The following is a 17,588-nucleotide window of genomic DNA, read 5'->3' as shown; positions in this document are numbered from 1 at the left end:
GGCGGAGGGTACCTTGAGTACCGCTATCGGTTCTCCCTTCTATTCCAGTGTCGTATTGTTCATGGAAAGAAGGAGTGTCGGTATGCCTCTGTGTGGGCTCTAATCTCTCTGATTTTATCCTCATGGTCTCTTTGCGAGATATACGTAGGAGGGAGCAATATACTGCTTGACTCCGAGGGAGCAATATACTGCTTGACTCCTCGATGAAGGTATGTTCTCGAAACTTCAACAAAAGCCCGTACCGAGCTACTGAGCATCTCTCCTGCAGAGTCTTCCACTGGAGTTTATCTATCATCTCCTTAACACTTTCGCGATTACTAAATGATCCTGTAACAAAGCGCGCTGCTCTCCATTGGATCTTCTCTATCTCTTCTATCAACCCTATCTGGTACAGATCCCACACGGCTGAGCAGTATTCAAGCAGTGGGCGAACAAGCATACTGTAACCTACTTCCTTTATTTTCGAATTGCATTTCCTTAGGATTCTTCCAATGAATCTCAGTCTGGCATCTGCTTTACCGACGATCAACTTTATATGATCATTCCATTTTAAATCACTCCTAATGCATACTCCCAGATAATTTATGGAATTAACTACTTCCAGTTGCTGACCTGCTATATTGTAGCTAAATGATAAGGGATCTTTCTTTCTATGTTTCCGCAGCACATTACACTTGTTTACATTGAGATTCAATACATTGTCTCCCACCAATCGTCATCTATTGTTTCAAAGTAGTTTTTGTTTGCATTAGCTTATTTGTCATTTCTTCACTGCCTAATTATTACATGTTTATCTATTCTGCTCGTAGCGGTCAACAAATCGTGCATAATTGCCGAGCAGTCTGTACTCGGGGCCGGTTTTTCGTGCACCACCTAATATTATTCCACAGCGATCAGCCACATAACACTGCAGTTGGCTAAATGAGAGGTTTTGCAGAATCACGAAAATTACAGGTGTGTGTGAATTCTGTTCTGAATAAAAACTCTGTACTCCAGGGGGGGAGGCAAGTGCCCCCTGTTGGCACCTTCCATCTTCAGTCACCTATGCTACTAATTATCATTTTTTCATAAGAACCATACACCAAGCACAAATGAACGGCGAACAAGTAAAAATGAATGGTTCCCAAAAACGAGCACTCACCAGTGAATTAGTTCCCAAGGATGAATGAGTTTGCCCATCTCCAATTTGGAGTGAAGAATCATGTTATACCTTGTGCCAATCCAATGGAAGTGTTTGGTTTTGGCAAATGCCCAGAGAACGCTACCTGCCATTACTTGTAGGACACCACTGAAGTACAGAGTATGTGGTATTGGGTGTTTTTGGGGATTGGTGTGTGGTCCCCTTATCGCACTTTAGAAAATGCCAAATGCAGAAGGATATGAAAACATTTCACAGCACTGAATACTGCATACAGCAGAGGAACAATTCAGAGACAATGACTGACTGCATTAGTTTGACAACACACCCTGTCATAAAGCAGCATCTCTCAGGCAATGGTTTGTGGACAATAACATTCCTGAAATGAACGGGCATGCCCAGAGACCCAATTTTAACACAATGGTACACATCTGGAATGAATTATATTGTCAACTCTGCTTCAGACTCAAAGATCCAAGTAACAACTTCCTCTGGTTTCGGCTCCTGGGGAAGAAGGGGCTGCCATTCCTCCAGATGCATTCAGAGACCTCATTGAAAATGTTGCCAGCAGAATTTGAGCCATCATAGAAATGTAGGGAGGACACCCCCATGTTGATTTTCACTAATAGCTGTCCACATACTTTTGATCAGATAGTTTATATTAACTAACATAAATGCTATTGAATAGTTACTGAGCTGTGTGGACACTGCAGTCAAAGTAGTTTCAAAAGTGTCTATATTGAAAGCAAATATGTCTATAGAGTCAAAATTCGTCTCACTGCAAGATCTTTGGCAGTGCATGGTGACTGTTTCAGATCTTTGTCCAAAGATCACAGCACCACCCTCTGTTACTCTGAATGCATTAGCTGAAGCAGGACTTGCAATTGCAAAAATGCCAAATGAATGCAATTACTGCCAATTACAAAGCACTTGAATTTGAAGCTGATGGTCTGTAGGCTCCCGGTAAATCTACAGTATTCTTTAAATACTAACCCAGTAGGGCATCATGAGACAGAAAATATACTGTTTTCAAACATGTGCAGAGTGAAAAGCACAAGAAAAATAGATCTAAGAACATTAGTGTGTGGCAGCTTTGAAGTGGGCAAGAAAAACAAATACGACTGTGAATATCTGACTCAAAGTACTATGGTAATGTTCTTAAAAGCAAATTTCCACAACTAACAAGAAAACAAATATTTCCCACTAGGGAAAGAGAAAATCATTAAATGTATGCTGTGGTAACTAATAGTAAACAGCATGATAAATTACAGTTTCCAGTTTGTCACAATACTTTTAATAACGTAATAAATTATGTTAGTACAGGTTCAAATTAAGTCCTCAGTTTGTCACAGTACTTTTAATAAAGTAATAAATTATGTTAGTACAGGTTCAAATTAAGTTCTTTTTAAATCAAATGCTAACAATGGAATTAATTTATTTAATGTGTGTGAAGACAATTTGGACAACAGTTGTCACTTCAGTACAAAAACAACAAAAAAATGAAGTGATGCAGCAACTAGCTAGATGATAAGATCACTGACAATGTTACTGAAGACAGCTGAGGCATGGAATGAACAAAATTTTTTTGTTGCATTGTTGCATGTATACAGGTACTTGACACAGGAAACACAATACAGTGTGCTCATGGAACACTGAGTGCTTTAGAAGACTATAATAATCAATATTACAATGTAAATGAAGGGAATATTATACAACGGGAAGAGGAAGTAGATGAAGATGGGATGGGTGATATGAGTCTGTGAGAAAACTTTAGTAGCCTACTTAAAGCAAGGCACCTGGAGATTCTGTCAGAACTACTGATATCCTTGGGATATCTAAACTACTCTGCCTGGTCTGCAAGATATATGAGACAGGAGAAATACCCTCAGACTTCAAGAAGAATGTAATCATTCGCAATTCCAAAGAAAACAGGTGCTGACAGGTTTGAACATTACCAAACTATCAGTAATGATTGCAAAATAATAACATGAATTATTTACAGAAGAATGGAAAAACTGTTAGAAGCCAACCTCGGGGAAGATTAATAGGGATTCCAGAGAAAAGTATGAATACACAAGCAAGCAGTATAAGCCTTATGACATATAAGATACAATACGCAAAGGCATACCTACATTTATAGCTTTGGTAGATTTAGAGTGTCAACTGGAATACACTATTTGAAACTACGGCAATCTGTACACTGGGCAAGCAGTAAAGGATACCAAAGAAAAATTTGGAGAATGAATTAAAGTTCAGAGAGAAATAATAAAAACTTTGGGGTTTTATGATGCCATCGTAATTCTGTCAGAGACAATAAAGGACCTGGAAGAAAAGTTGAACAGAACTGCCTATGTCTTGAAAAAAGGATATAAGAAGAATATCAACATAAGCAAAACAAGGGTAATTGATGTAGTCAAATTAAATCTGGTGATGCTGAGCAAATCTGATTAGGAAATGAGACACTGAAAGTAGTAGATGAGTTTTGCTATTTGCACAGCAAAATAACTGATGATGGCCGAAGCAGAGAGGATATAAAATGCAGACTAGTAATGGGAAGAAAAAATTTATGGAGAAGACAAGTTTGTTAACATCAAATATAGTTTAAGTGTTAGGAAGCCTTTTCTAAAGATATTTGCTTGCAGTGTAGCCTTGTATGGAAGTGAAATGGGGATGATGAACAGTTCAGACAAGAAGAGAATAGAAGCTTTCAAAATATGGTACATACAAGCTAAATACGGTTGCAAATGATTTTTCAAAGGAACTTCCCAAAAGGAACTCTGCACTACCTAACTAAAAGAATACTTTAGAGAATATTACTAAGAGAAACCATTTAGAAGAAGAGGGAGCCAAAGACATTTCCTCTTGAAGTGTTAACATGTTGTAACTCTTAGCTTTCTGCAGCCTCTTATATGGCAGAATATTTTGAAGACATATTACAAGTCTTCCACAGTGATGATATGCAGCAACTATCTATGACAGAAACTTAATATGTTAATTCACTTTCTAGTGAAGACATAAATTCAATTCTTGTGGACACCTTGTTCATTAAGAAACATACAAATGGTTTAATGAATGTGAGTGTGTACTTACAGTCTTCAAAGTAGTCTATACCCCATTAACTACATTCAAAATAAGACCAGCTGGAAAATGGCCTTTTTTTTTTTTTTTTTTTTTTTTTTTTGCATGTGAAATGTTTGGTGAAGAAACTAGCAAGATTATGAATAATGTTAAGAAACTGGATGAAAGATACAGTTAAATGCACTCGATTGCACCTTCAGGCTCATTACTCTCATTGGTACAGACCCATGCAAGCCTGTGTTCTCAGTCCTTGGGTAGCATTTCAACACTAGGATGGTAGTCAGAAATGCTATAAATGCTGTCATGGCTAAGAGTCTGTCAGGTATACCTGACATGACAGGCCTCAGCTATATAAGTATTCTGAAGTGATAGAAATCCCTTCAGAATTTAGTGGAACAGCAATTTTTAGCAGGATAAGTGAACATTGTCAAATTTCTATACACAACAAAACTCGCCAACCAACAAAATGCGCCAGCTGTGCTTTTTCTTAATTCAGCAAATTAATAAGTATATAAATTTGATATTTAATGCCCAATAAACATAATTTAATGGAAGGGCATTTTTCATTTTTAACACAGTACTGAAAAACAATGAAATAATACAAAAAAAAAACCTTGAAAAATACACTTTGAGAAAAGAACACAAAATTAGCCATAAAATAAAATTATTTTTTCCTGTCCATACTCATATGTCCTCAAATCAAACACATCACAACTTTTTAAGTTCAAGAATTCTGTGAAGGATACAAAACACTTAACATTTCTCTTGTAAGAAATATTTTTAATGTAATTTTCTTTTTAAGCTGCCACTGAGTTGGAGAATGGATTTTGCTCCTACACAATATTTCTATGGAACATGTGCTGCTCCTCATTTACTCATGACATATGCTTAACACCACGAGTCACTGACAAACCCACTACCCTCAATATGAATGACACAGTCCAGGTGGTCCCTCAAAGTGGTGTGAGAATCACACTGGCTAATAAGTGCATCACAAGTTAAAGATTGTGGGCAGCAATCTAATGAGATCAAAAGAATATGTAATATAGAAAGGGTGCATTAAAGTCATCAACAAATTGTGTCATTCTTAATTTCTTATGAATTTCATAAGTTTGATATCCATCAAAATGCAATCCACCATATAATCCTCCTTCCTTTGACCAGGTATTGAACAGCATCACCATCCAAAGTGAGTCCATGTTTCTGACTTTTGGTTATACGGTTCCTAGTCAGAATAGTGAACAGGTCACACAAATTAGCCTCCAATTACTTCTCATCTTCTTCACTGAAGCTCCAGGAAGCAAAGCTTAACTTTCAATATGTCAAACTTAAAGCTTTTAAGATTAAGATCATCATCATCATCATCATCTCATCATCATCATCACACACAGTTGGGTCTGTTTGGAACACAGGCCACTCCATTGTCTTCTGCCTTCCCACCAACTCCCCTCCCTTTTGCATGCAGTGCTTCAGTTCTTCTAGCCACCTGTGTCTTGGTCTTCCTCTTTGTCTTTTTCCTTTCATTTCATCTTGTGTTTCTTTATGGATATCCTCTTCTCTTCCATCTGCTTAACATGTCCGCACCATGTAAGCTTTCATTCCTCTATTCTTTCCTCCACCTTCATTAATTCCCTGATCCTCTCATTCCTTAACCTGTCCATCTTCATCATTCGAATACCACAGGATGATTCCGTGATGATGTTAAAAACTTTCAGGGAAGATGGAGAAGAGGTAAACGTATCAATGTGGGGCAAGGGACCCTTGTCTGGAAACGACCAAGCTGACAGTAGTAAGTGAAAATCGTTCTGATACCTCTTACAGAGGACCTCTTCTACTGCAAGCTATTTCTTTTGCATCTTTTGGGAGGTGGTAATATGGACCACAACAAGAAAAAAAATTGTCTTATAAACATGGACTCTAAAATATATACCTTAAGAGCTATGAACACTTGTTCATCTTCGCTACTGTGAAACACATCTCCTCTACTGAAGAAGTGCTCATAGTTCCTAAGGCAAGCACTTTATTGCCCATGTTTACTTGACATTTCCCCTTGGTTTAGTCCATACTACCTCCTACCAAAATATGAAAAGCAAAGAGTCTGCAGTAGAAGCAGTTCACTGTCAGAGATATCAGAACAATTTTTGCTTACAACTTTTGACTCTGGTGTTTCTGGACCAGGGTATCTTACTTCAAATTTACAAATTTACCCTTCTCCATCATACCTGAATGTTTGTATCATCATCATGGAAACACCCTCTATTTCTCAAAAGTTTCCATCTCACTAGCTTTTATTTTGCTTCTTCTCATCCTTTCATTGCCCACTTTTAAGATACACATTTAAAATTGTGTAAGACGTTGACATTTGAATACGTAGTGAAAATACAACAAAATTTAAGCAGCCATTTGGAATATAGTATCTACTGCACTCCTGTGAGTTAACAGAGCCGCAGATTTGCTTAAAACTGTATTAAAATATTTGTGTGTAACAATCAAATCCTATAATGTGGAGACCACAAATAGTTATATGCAATTATTATGTGGCAGTGGGTGATGTTTAGTCTCAGCACCCACTATGTGCATGTCAAGAGAAGTCACAGACCAATGTTAGCACAGACTAAAGTCCACCATTGGGCCACTTACTACAGTAACAATGAGATGACCGACATTTGCTTTTAGGACCTAGCTACTTCTGCTGTGCATACACACAGGGCACTTTCCTTTTACTGTGCCCCTTGCCCCTCTGTCAATAGCTCCACCATGCAACCACAGTGTTTTGCACCAAAAGATTAGTCACTGATCGGCCTCAGGTGGTATCTTCACAGATCTATAGTACAGTTATTTTATGAAGTTCTGATCAATATAAGAATAATTTAGAAAGATACTTTTAAGAAAGCCTAGAGTATCATTTTTTTTCTCAATAAAATAGTGTAGCACAGAAACATCCATACGTGATAAATACCATGGCTCTGAAGAAATGCACTGTTAGTCACTGTTGTATACAAAAATGCAAAGCACCCCAGCAGAGATAGTTTTCTTAATACCAGAAGAGGGTGAGGAGAGAGGGGGGGGGGCACAGAGGGGTGGAGGGAGTGAGGAAACAGTGTACAATGTTTCAATTACAGAAACTTCACAAACTGATATACTCAAAGTGTTTACTAAACTAAAACTGACCACGTTCCTACAGAGACAGACAGAGTTTATAGTCTGAGAACTCATTAGAGTGAAAAATAAAGTGGAAGTAAGTGAAAAGCTAAAATTGTCTCTATCATGAAAACATACGTGAGAAACAAGCAACTTTGTTCTACCAGTCAAATGCGACATTACTACTACTTTCCTTCATGGAAGCATGTACAATTCATAGGCTAAAATTATGAAATCTAAGTGACCGTGCACGCTATGTCAAAAATTGTGCCATTTCATTTACTGGCTATAATACTTCACTGGCATTTTTAATTATTAGATCAATGCTGTTAAAACGTAACAAGATATGCCTACATTCAGGACTACAGAGCTCCACGCTATACTGTACAAATGTAACAAATAATTATTACAATACTGCTAAGCAATCCATTGTAGCTCATACTTTTTCCTAGATTCATACGCAAAACAGATAACTGCCACTGCTCACAAATCTACATATGTAGGCGTTACTATAGGCCATGTATATTCTTATACTGGGATAAAAATTTCTTGAACTGGCAATTCGCAGAGATCCACAAAATAATCAAAAAACTGCAACATTAGTTGTGATAACTTGTGATATTTGTAGAATGTATTCCACAATTTACATGAAATAATTCAAAAACACTCTTCTGTATGATACTGATTGCGAGGTTTTAAAAAAATAATACGGAAATGTCAATACTGCAAATGGCCAAAGGCACAAAAAAAAATGACATACAAGGCACAGTGGATGAAAACTTGAAGATCTTCCTTACAAAATACTTTTGATTTTTCTTACGAAGTACATATTTCCCCATAATTTATTTCCAACACCTTAGATTTCAGTTCAGTTATCACTTCACACACAGGAAAATGGGATTTTGTCTTGCAAAACATAATTAATTTCTGATAGTTCTCCAAAATATGTTTCTTCTGTGCTATTATCAATGAATCTTGACTTAATGTCTAAGCTGACTGAGAACAAGTAACCTGTTTGGGTTTAATACTGCAACCTTCATGTGCACTTTCATCTAATGTAAATGTAGTAACAAAAGCACTGCACAAACTGCTTCACCTATAGCCCTCTAATACATCAGCTCTGCAAAAAAAAAATCTGTGGAAAGAGATGCACAGTGCTTTGTTTCCATATTCTCAAGTGAGAAACATGTACATAAAGACAACAGTATGAACAAAAGGAACCTTGATAAATATTGTGTCACGAGAATCAAACAGAAACTGGGACACTAAATAGAGTCAAGTCTCACTGAAAACAGCACAAAGTGAAAAAGTTAATAAGAAATACATTTTGCAAAAACCTGTGGATCCCATTATCATCATTACTTCTCCAAACCAAGTTACGAGAGAGTATCACAAACTGAAGTAAAATCATAGCCAAAATATGTGAATATGAAAATTTACCTTGGTGTAGCTGGTTGGGATCGAGGAGTAATACTTCGTTGTTCAATTAAACTCGAAGTGCTACCTCTGCTTTGCATACTACTTCTTTTACTGCTGCCCGATAGTTTACCTCCATCTAAAAATGACAAACTGCTTTCATTTTTTTGATTCACTTGTTTGAGTCAAAAATTTACAAGAAATTAAATCCAAAACCACCACATAAAAAAAGGAATTCACTGACTTATTTATTTGAAATTAAATATTTTACTTTCAGTAACATGACTATTTACATGGTTTTTTATTACTGTTATTTACAGAGGTACTCACCTTACAAACTGCAAACAAATGTCACTAAACCTACATTTATTTCACAAGCCACCTTATAGCGTATAGCAGAGGGTGCTTCAAGCAGCACTATTATTTGCTCCTTTTTCATTCTATTCACAAACAGAGCATGAAAAGAAACGACTATCAGTATGTTTCTGTAAGAATTTGATTTTGTCCAACTATCCTCCCACAGTCATTCCACAACATGTGTGCAGGAGAAAGTGTTATGTTGTTTGTCCCTTCTTGGGACATATGCCCTCAAATTTTTAACACTAAATTTCAACATATACCCACAATACATCCCTTCTACCATCTGCCACTGGAGTTTGACAAGCATCTTTGTGACATTCTTGTGCTTACTAAATAGACCTATACTCTCATAATGTTCTGTTTTGAATCTTCTGTATCTTTCAATTTATCTCCCTTAATAAGGGTCCCAGACTGACGAAACAAGAAACACTATAAAATCAACTGAACAAGAATTTTGTACGCTACCCCATTTTTGGGTGAATCTGAATTCCTTGACAAGACGAATTCAACAACTTGACTTAGGAAACTCAAAATGGAATAGCAGCAACCAAAATTTAGAAGTGTTCTGAGAATTAAAAATTACAAAAGTCTGCCACTGTTCAAGTAGGAAAATAACATATTACCAGATTTGGGAACAACTGTCACGGACATCACACAGCTCTTCCACTTAATGGTTTGCCAGTGAGTCCCTGTTCATATAACATGGCACCCTGTATTTTTTATTCAGTAATTCATTTCCTCTCCTAAAGATCTATTCAAAAATGCATCACAGTGTACCATTCACTGAAAAACAATGTTATTAATTACATAACACAACACTGACTTTGAGCCCAAGATCACAAACTTCTCCTCTTGCTGGAGTTGTCAGAAAACATATATAAAAAACTGAATTCAGTTAGTCCTCAGTACATGCCCACTGCCTTAATTAACAATCTGTCTTAGTAACACACTATCCTTTCACATTAGTCCACTCACTCAGACTTTCTAAAGAAATATGGTGTTAAGACCTGAATATAAAAGGCTGTGCAGAAGTTATGGCAGAGCTTGTATATGATATGACTGCTTTCACAGGTGGTACTGCCTCTGATAAGATTGGAGTAGGATGTGCTGAGTGCTTCCATCAGCTCTAAAGGATCCATCCAAAAGCTCGGCAACATTCTCTATGCATAGTGACAACTAAACGCTTTGGATACACTCCTTCCATTGCCAACATTAACCTAGTAACTTTATAATTGTACAGCCATATCATATTTTCCACCCGTCTTCAAACACCCTCGAGGATATATGAAACTATAACTAATGCCTTAAATCTCTTTTCCTAACATTCCAGTTTAAATATCTTTGTTCTTACACAATCGGATAACAGCTTCAATTTTTCACATCTCTGTCAAATTCAGACTGATGCAGCAATTCATGTATATCTAACTTTATTAGGCACTTTTAGAAAACACTGTAATGGTGTGGGGCATGTGCAGTTGGAGTGATAGGGACACCTGATACGTCTAGATACGACTCTGAGAGGTGAAATGTAAGTAAGCATCCTGTCTGATCACCTGCTTCCATTCATGTTCATTATGCATTCCAAAGGACTTGAGCAATTCCAGCAGGACAATGCAACATCCCACAGGTCCAGAATTGCTACAGAGTGGCTCCAGGAACCCTCAGAATAGACAGTCCACAAAATACTATGCAATGAAACCCACTTCTGTTTTACATAAAACAACAAATATGGAATCATTTACCCTCACCCGATAATGTACTATAGTTGTGAGCAAATATTATGTAGAATACGAGCAACATACTTACAATGCTATTCAAAGAGTTCAATACATACAAGATGATCTAAACAGGAACAGAATAAGATGAAACCAGCTTGTGTCTTGTTAGATAATTTTTAGGTTTTGCCAAGTGCTAAAGCGCCATTATTCCCAACTGATAATGGCCACATGGTCGAAATTACAATTTTGGATTGTACAAATAAATAATTTCAGACAGGCAAAATGCGACCACGATTTAATTTACAAAGTTTTACATGAGTGTGAACACTAGCTACAAGAAGTTTTTAGTTGAGTTTTCTTGAATATGTTACCTTGTAAGATCACAAAAATGTTTCCAAGAACACACTTTACCACCAGAACACGAGACCCTCCCATAAAATATAAATGAAAAATATCATTTGACACACGTATTTAGCAAAGCAAGAGTACAGATTTCCATGCCATATTTTATCCTATTCAAAGGAGTGGGGGGAGGAGGAGCAGCAATATTTGCAAATCAATGTTGTAGGCCAATTACTCAATCTTGAAAGAGTTTTAGATATTAAACTTAATATCTAACTTAAAAAAGAAGTCACATAAAATTCGTGATTTGTGAGACCAAGCACTGTATAAATTGTCAATTACATGTAGAAAATAGCCTCTGAGTGTTTTGTTAAACTAATAATTATTTATTCAAAACTCTTACAGCAAGGAGTAAAAGAACATTCTAAAATCTTGGAACAGTGGCGTGTCTGCAGATGATATTTATGTGTTAACTGGTGGTTAGTTTGCAGATGGCATTTCTTTTAAAAATATGTTTGTAGCCCCTGATTAATCGCTCCGCAAAATCTATCTTCGGGTCTAATATTTGGGTTCTTTATAGTATTTAACTCTTGTCAGCCGTAATGCCATAAACTGCACCATAGCATTACAACCATGCGTATCATTTAAGCTGACGCAATGCTGAACACTGTGCAAATACGTAGAATTTGTGGGTCCAGTGCAAACGATACCTCACGGTGCCACAACAGAAATCCACAAGCTGTGGCATCACAATAGTTGTGTCTGTGAAGCCGGCTACATTCTCGGTTTCCATATCGTAACATGGACCAGTGCTCTTGTTCACTTTCTATGTGTTAACCCACAAACACTGTCATGGACAATACAGTTTGACTTTCATGATGCTGTCGCATCATGTGATGAGATGGCCTGCGAGCCATTAACGGTTGCTAACAATCATCCAGGAGTATAAACATTACAGCGAATTGAAAATTTACACAATAAAAATAATTCTCTACATGCAATACTATTACGTGGATGTCAACAATAGCAGCCTACAAAAATGAGAATATTCCTATGAAGAGACTGGGGACAATATAGGGTATAGTACTTAAATTAGCTTTTAATTATTATTTGTTAAATAATGGTGATCAAATTGGGTCACATAGTTCATAATACGAAGAGCAATGTGCTGGAAAATTAACATGGGAAAATTCATTGAAATTCCTCCAACTTCCTGCTCAAAAATAAGAAACTTTGTCATGTTTCTCGAAAGTTCATAGGAGAGCAAACCCAGCAACTATCAAGGTCCACACACACACACACACACACACAATAAAACATATGGTGTTAAGGAAAGGATGATTACAGTTTAATACACTGTTGATCATAAGGTCACTGGACACTGACCATGAGGTTGGATTGGGAACAGCTAGGAAAGGAAATCAATTACGGCCCCTTTTTCAAAGGAACCATTCCATCATTTGCTTTAAGTAATTTAGGAAGACAGCAGAACAACTAAATCTGAACGGTCTGCCAGGGGCTTGAACTGTTATTCTTTCAAACGCGAGTCCGGTTTCTTACCTTAGGGATGTGAGACAAGTTAAAATGTGTTTCTCAAACATGTGCACAAGATATACATAAACATGAAATACGAAAACCCTTCATGCATAAAAGCTTGAAAATTGACAGAAACCATTGCATTACAATGGGAAATACAGTTATGAAGGTATACTTCAATCTATACAGATGGTCATGAAGTGCAGAAAATCCAGGTGCAAATTTTCCAAAAGATATGCCTGAATTAACAGTTCCTCCACATGTAGCTTGAACCTATTTATGTTCCACTGTAAAATGGGAGCCATCTTACTAGTGGGGCTTTATTCTGTTTCCTCATCACCACATCAAGGTGGGAATACCAAGATTAACAGTTCCATTGGGAATATTATGATACCCATATCATTTCTGCTTGGATCACCATGCGAATTGCTACTCAGGTCTTGCAAAGCAAGGTCTCAGAGCACTTACATCTTTTATTGAGAAGGTGGTCATTCTAATACCTAGGACAAAACTTCGGATTGTTTATGTCACCCTCAGTGGCACATCTCTCTGCATGGCACATTTCTCTGCAACCTTTATTGGTGGCATGGTGGAGACTAACAATTTAACAATAAGTGCACTATTACATGTGTAGTTGCAGCTGTTATGTTCCTCTGTTGGCTTCAGTTGCTAAGGTCTCCACAGAGAATTTTTATTTATTTATTTTAAACATACACTTAGGGGGGAAAAATCGCAACACCAAACTGGAGTTGTATGAGAAACGAAAGCTGGTAGGTGTGTTTCTACATCTGAAAGTTGATGTCTATTCAAATTTGGCACCAGTCGCATAAGTGTGATGCTAGTAGCGCTTCTATGAGAATGCAAATCAGGTTTGCTTTAAATACACACCATAATGGTGATGAGCATTAGTTACGTTTGAGATTGAATGTGGTGAGTTGGTGTTAATCAAGGATAACTTTAAGGTGACAAAGATGCCATCATGTACAGTTTGAATGAGGTCACATAATAGGGCTACAAAAAGCTGGATGTACCTACTGCGATACTGCACATTTGGTAGGAAAGTAAACACGCGATTGCTGACAGCAGTGGGTCACGAAAATGTACAGTCGCAAGAACACTGGGCTCCAGAGGGAATACCATCGTGTTTGGTGTATGGCTATGGCACATTGTACTGCATCTGCAGCAAAAATCTGACCAGCTCACCCACATATCACCGTGTATGCCAACAAACTCTATGGAGTATTGACATGTTGCCTTGGCCTGCTTGATCACCAGATCTGTCTCTAATCGAGCACATGTGGGGTATCATTGGATGACAACTCCCGTATCATCCACAAACAGCATTAATTGTCCCCGTATCGACCGACCAAGTACAACAGGCGTGGAACTCCAGTCCCATAAACTGATATCTGACACTTGTAGAACACAATGCATGCACATGTGTATGCTCACATTCAACATTCTGGTGTTACACCAATTATTAATGTACCAGCATTTCATATTTGCAGTGATTTATCTTGGGCTTACATTAACCTGTGACCTTGCTGTGATGTTAATCAATTACTTATGTTACCTAGACAAATGGATTCCCAAACTTTCATTTATCTATATTAATTATTTTTCAGTGTAGATTTGGCCAGGAGCAAGACCAGCGGTGCGAATGCAAGTCATTTCTGAGTTGTGTGTATCTTATTTACCTCAGAACATGATAGTTTACCTTGTAATCTTAATATCTCACACTTTCTTTTGTTCTCAGAACACTGCACTGTGTTGATGCCAAGCAGTGTGTTTTGACAGGCAGTTCACATAAAATAGTGAGACTGTATACATAATTCCATTTTTATTTATAACTATCATCACAGTGTTAATAATATTGTATATTATTATTATCATCCCTTATGTCTCACATTCAATGCTGTTGAATATTATTTTTGTTCAATTTAGTGAGACTTGTTTTCCTGCTACCCCTTTTCTTGCTCGTAGAGCACCCCCCACCCTCCCCTCCCCGATGTACTGTGCTGTCATTGAGCACGTGCTGAACAAGAGGCTGCAGTAACATCGCAAGCTATACAACACACATCTCCGTGTGGCAGACACAAATCTCCAATATCTGCCAGGTCATCTCTGCAAGTTCCGCCATGTGTTGAAACATATAATCTTTATAATAATCTATGGCAGACCTGGCTAGAGCTGAGCATTTCCTCAAGTTCAATAAATTTAGATAGCTATGTCCTATTGAGGCATGACAGGTGCAATAGACAAGGTTTATATACAGTATGACATAGTACTTTCCCTGCTACTGGCACCCAACAATGATAAGGGCAAACAGACTGAATATATGTTAATTTGTATCAAAATTGTTGCATAACATAAACTGCTCAATTTGTGACTACAAACCTCCATAGGTTGTCTTGTAAACAGCATATAAGCATTTGTTTATTTCTGGTGACAAATTTCCTATACAAATGTTCCTCTGGTAACAGATTCAGATGTATGCTCCCTTCTTCAAATCATATGGTACTTCAGTTTGCCTTTCTCCCAGCATGAAGCAAATGGTCAAAGTCACATACATGCATTTTCAAAAAATTCCCCAGTCTTGGCCATTCATAATAATAAGATGTACCACACTACACAGCCTTGTCTAGGACATAATTTTCAGATGTAGCAGGTGATTACAATTAAAGTGCAGCTACTCACAAAGATCCAGTTTGGGCTTTAATTTTCATATAGCTGTGGAACTTGGCAGATATGCTAATGAATTAATGCAGAACCAACTTTCATTGGAAAAAGATTAGTTCCCATTGTGGCCACCTGGTGCAATTCTAGCACTTCGCACTGTTTTTATGACGGTATGACGTCCACACTTACTTCACAAGCCATAACATGAGTTAACAGTATGACTATCAAGAAGAGAGACAATGTGCTGTTATGAAACTATTTTATGGAAACAACAGTAATCATAGTGCTGAACTGAGCGAATATTGCTGACTGAATGGTCTCAAGAGAGTCCCAATGTAATTATATGGTTTAAAGGAGATGATAATGAAATCTAAAAACACATGTGAGCTTGGTATTGCACATGGAAGAGGAAGGATAATGCTAGTGCTCGTGCAGTGTCAAGAACTGCCTATCTCATGGTCAACAGTACGGAAAGTTTTGTGGTCTATTCTAAGAAGGTGCAGCAACTGAAAACCTCATGATCCACAGCAACATTCTGAGTTTGCTCTTTGGTTTCTGCACAGATTGAAGTTGATGACGTAGCTGCGCAATATTCTATGTAGTGATCAGGCACAATTTGTACTACAGGGTGCAGTGAGTACACAGAACTGCTGAATTTAGGGTATTGTTAAACCACATGTTGTGCACAAAGAGCCATTGCACTTTCCTTGTGCACTGTGTGGCTTGGATTCACGAGCACCTTTATTCTCGGTCCATTCTTGTCTGAAGAGAATACACCCAGAGGGCCTGTCAGGTGTACTGTAATTTCTGAATTATTGAGACCACCTTGTACAGCATGTGATTCTTGCTTTGGAAGAGTGCAATCATGCGGAAACCACTGTTTGCATGCAAGACGGGGCAACAGTTTATGTCACTCACCCAGTGAAAGGTATGCTTAATGCAACCTTCTACGAACATATTACCTCCAGAGCTTTTCCAGATGCGTGACCTGCAAGATCACCTGATCTGAATTCATGTGACTTTCGGTTTTTGGGGACAACTAAAAGAACACATTCACCAGGGGCACATTCTGTCTCTACCTGATCTGAAGGCCAGTGTACAAGAACATCATGTTAGATTGCTGTGAGCAACTGTTGATCATATTGTTTTACATATTCACCACCTCACCTCACTGAAGTATCCTGTGCCCATATTGAACAAATTCTGTAAGTAGCGGGTAACAATAAAATCAACACTTATGACTTTCTCATTTGTTTCACTTTTTCTGCCCATGTCTTGTTACATATGGAAACTTTTCTGTATGTCTTTCTTAGATTCACACTGTCAGATTTGCACCTGGTGACCAAAATTGGAATTAATTTTTTTCCAGTGTAAATTGATTCGGCAATAATGCATCAGAATATCTACCAAGTTTTGCTGCCATGTGATAAGTAGAGCCCACACTGCACCTCGTTGAGTAGCTGCACTACATTTAGAACCACCTGGCACTACCTAGATCACCCAAGAAATAAAAACTGTAACTACTTACACACGACTGTAAATTACATTGGGCAAAGATGCTTGGGAGACATCTTCCAGTACATAAAAAACAAGAGATTGCAAATTTATTGGTTATATGACAAATATGCTTCCCTGGGGAAGTGATATAAAAACCTGCATCTTGGCTAATAAATAAGCTTAAACAGCTCACAATGAATCTCAAGAGATCCCTTACACAGGACATGCAAAATTATGCCTCACCCCAGAAAATCTTATAAACTACAAATATATGCAGAACAGTGGCAGTCAATCGGTGAGGACAGTAATCTCAGGCATCACTACACATTAACATATGACACACTCAAACCAGGTATTCTCTTCAGTTCAGATATCACCAACGTAAAAGTTGCAACTGTACCAACTGGACTAGCTCAGGAACTGACTGACTTGTCATTTTTCACTCGCTCTATACATGGAATAGGACAGAAAATAACTAATATTTATCTGAATACCCTCCACCACGCATTGTAAAGTGGCTTACAGAGAATAAATGTGGACTGTCACACTTTATCATCATTGCTATCATTAACTTATTTATTTATTCAAATGATCCTTTTGGAAAATACAATATATTAACTTCAGTTTTGCTTCCTTGCATTTAATTTCTGTTGTTCTCACATTTCCTTCATCCTTCAAGATGG

At 37.5% G+C, this 17,588-nt stretch overlaps 1 protein-coding gene across 1 annotated transcript in view; it reads right to left on the bottom strand.

The window, feature by feature from the left end:
* Nucleotides 1–17,588, bottom strand: part of LOC124722095 — a 323,716-nt gene that overhangs the window by 265,417 nt on the left and 40,711 nt on the right. Inside the window, exon 4 of the mRNA XM_047247293.1 lies at nucleotides 8,798–8,912. Coding sequence (XP_047103249.1) covers nucleotides 8,798–8,912 — 115 coding nt within the window. The remainder of the gene's footprint in view (nucleotides 1–8,797; nucleotides 8,913–17,588) is intronic.

This window comes from Schistocerca piceifrons, chromosome X (assembly GCF_021461385.2).
Source record: "Schistocerca piceifrons isolate TAMUIC-IGC-003096 chromosome X, iqSchPice1.1, whole genome shotgun sequence".
NCBI lineage: Eukaryota > Metazoa > Arthropoda > Insecta > Orthoptera > Acrididae > Schistocerca > Schistocerca piceifrons.
Note: the sequence above shows the minus strand (reverse complement) of the source record. Positions and strands in the feature narration are given on the sequence as shown.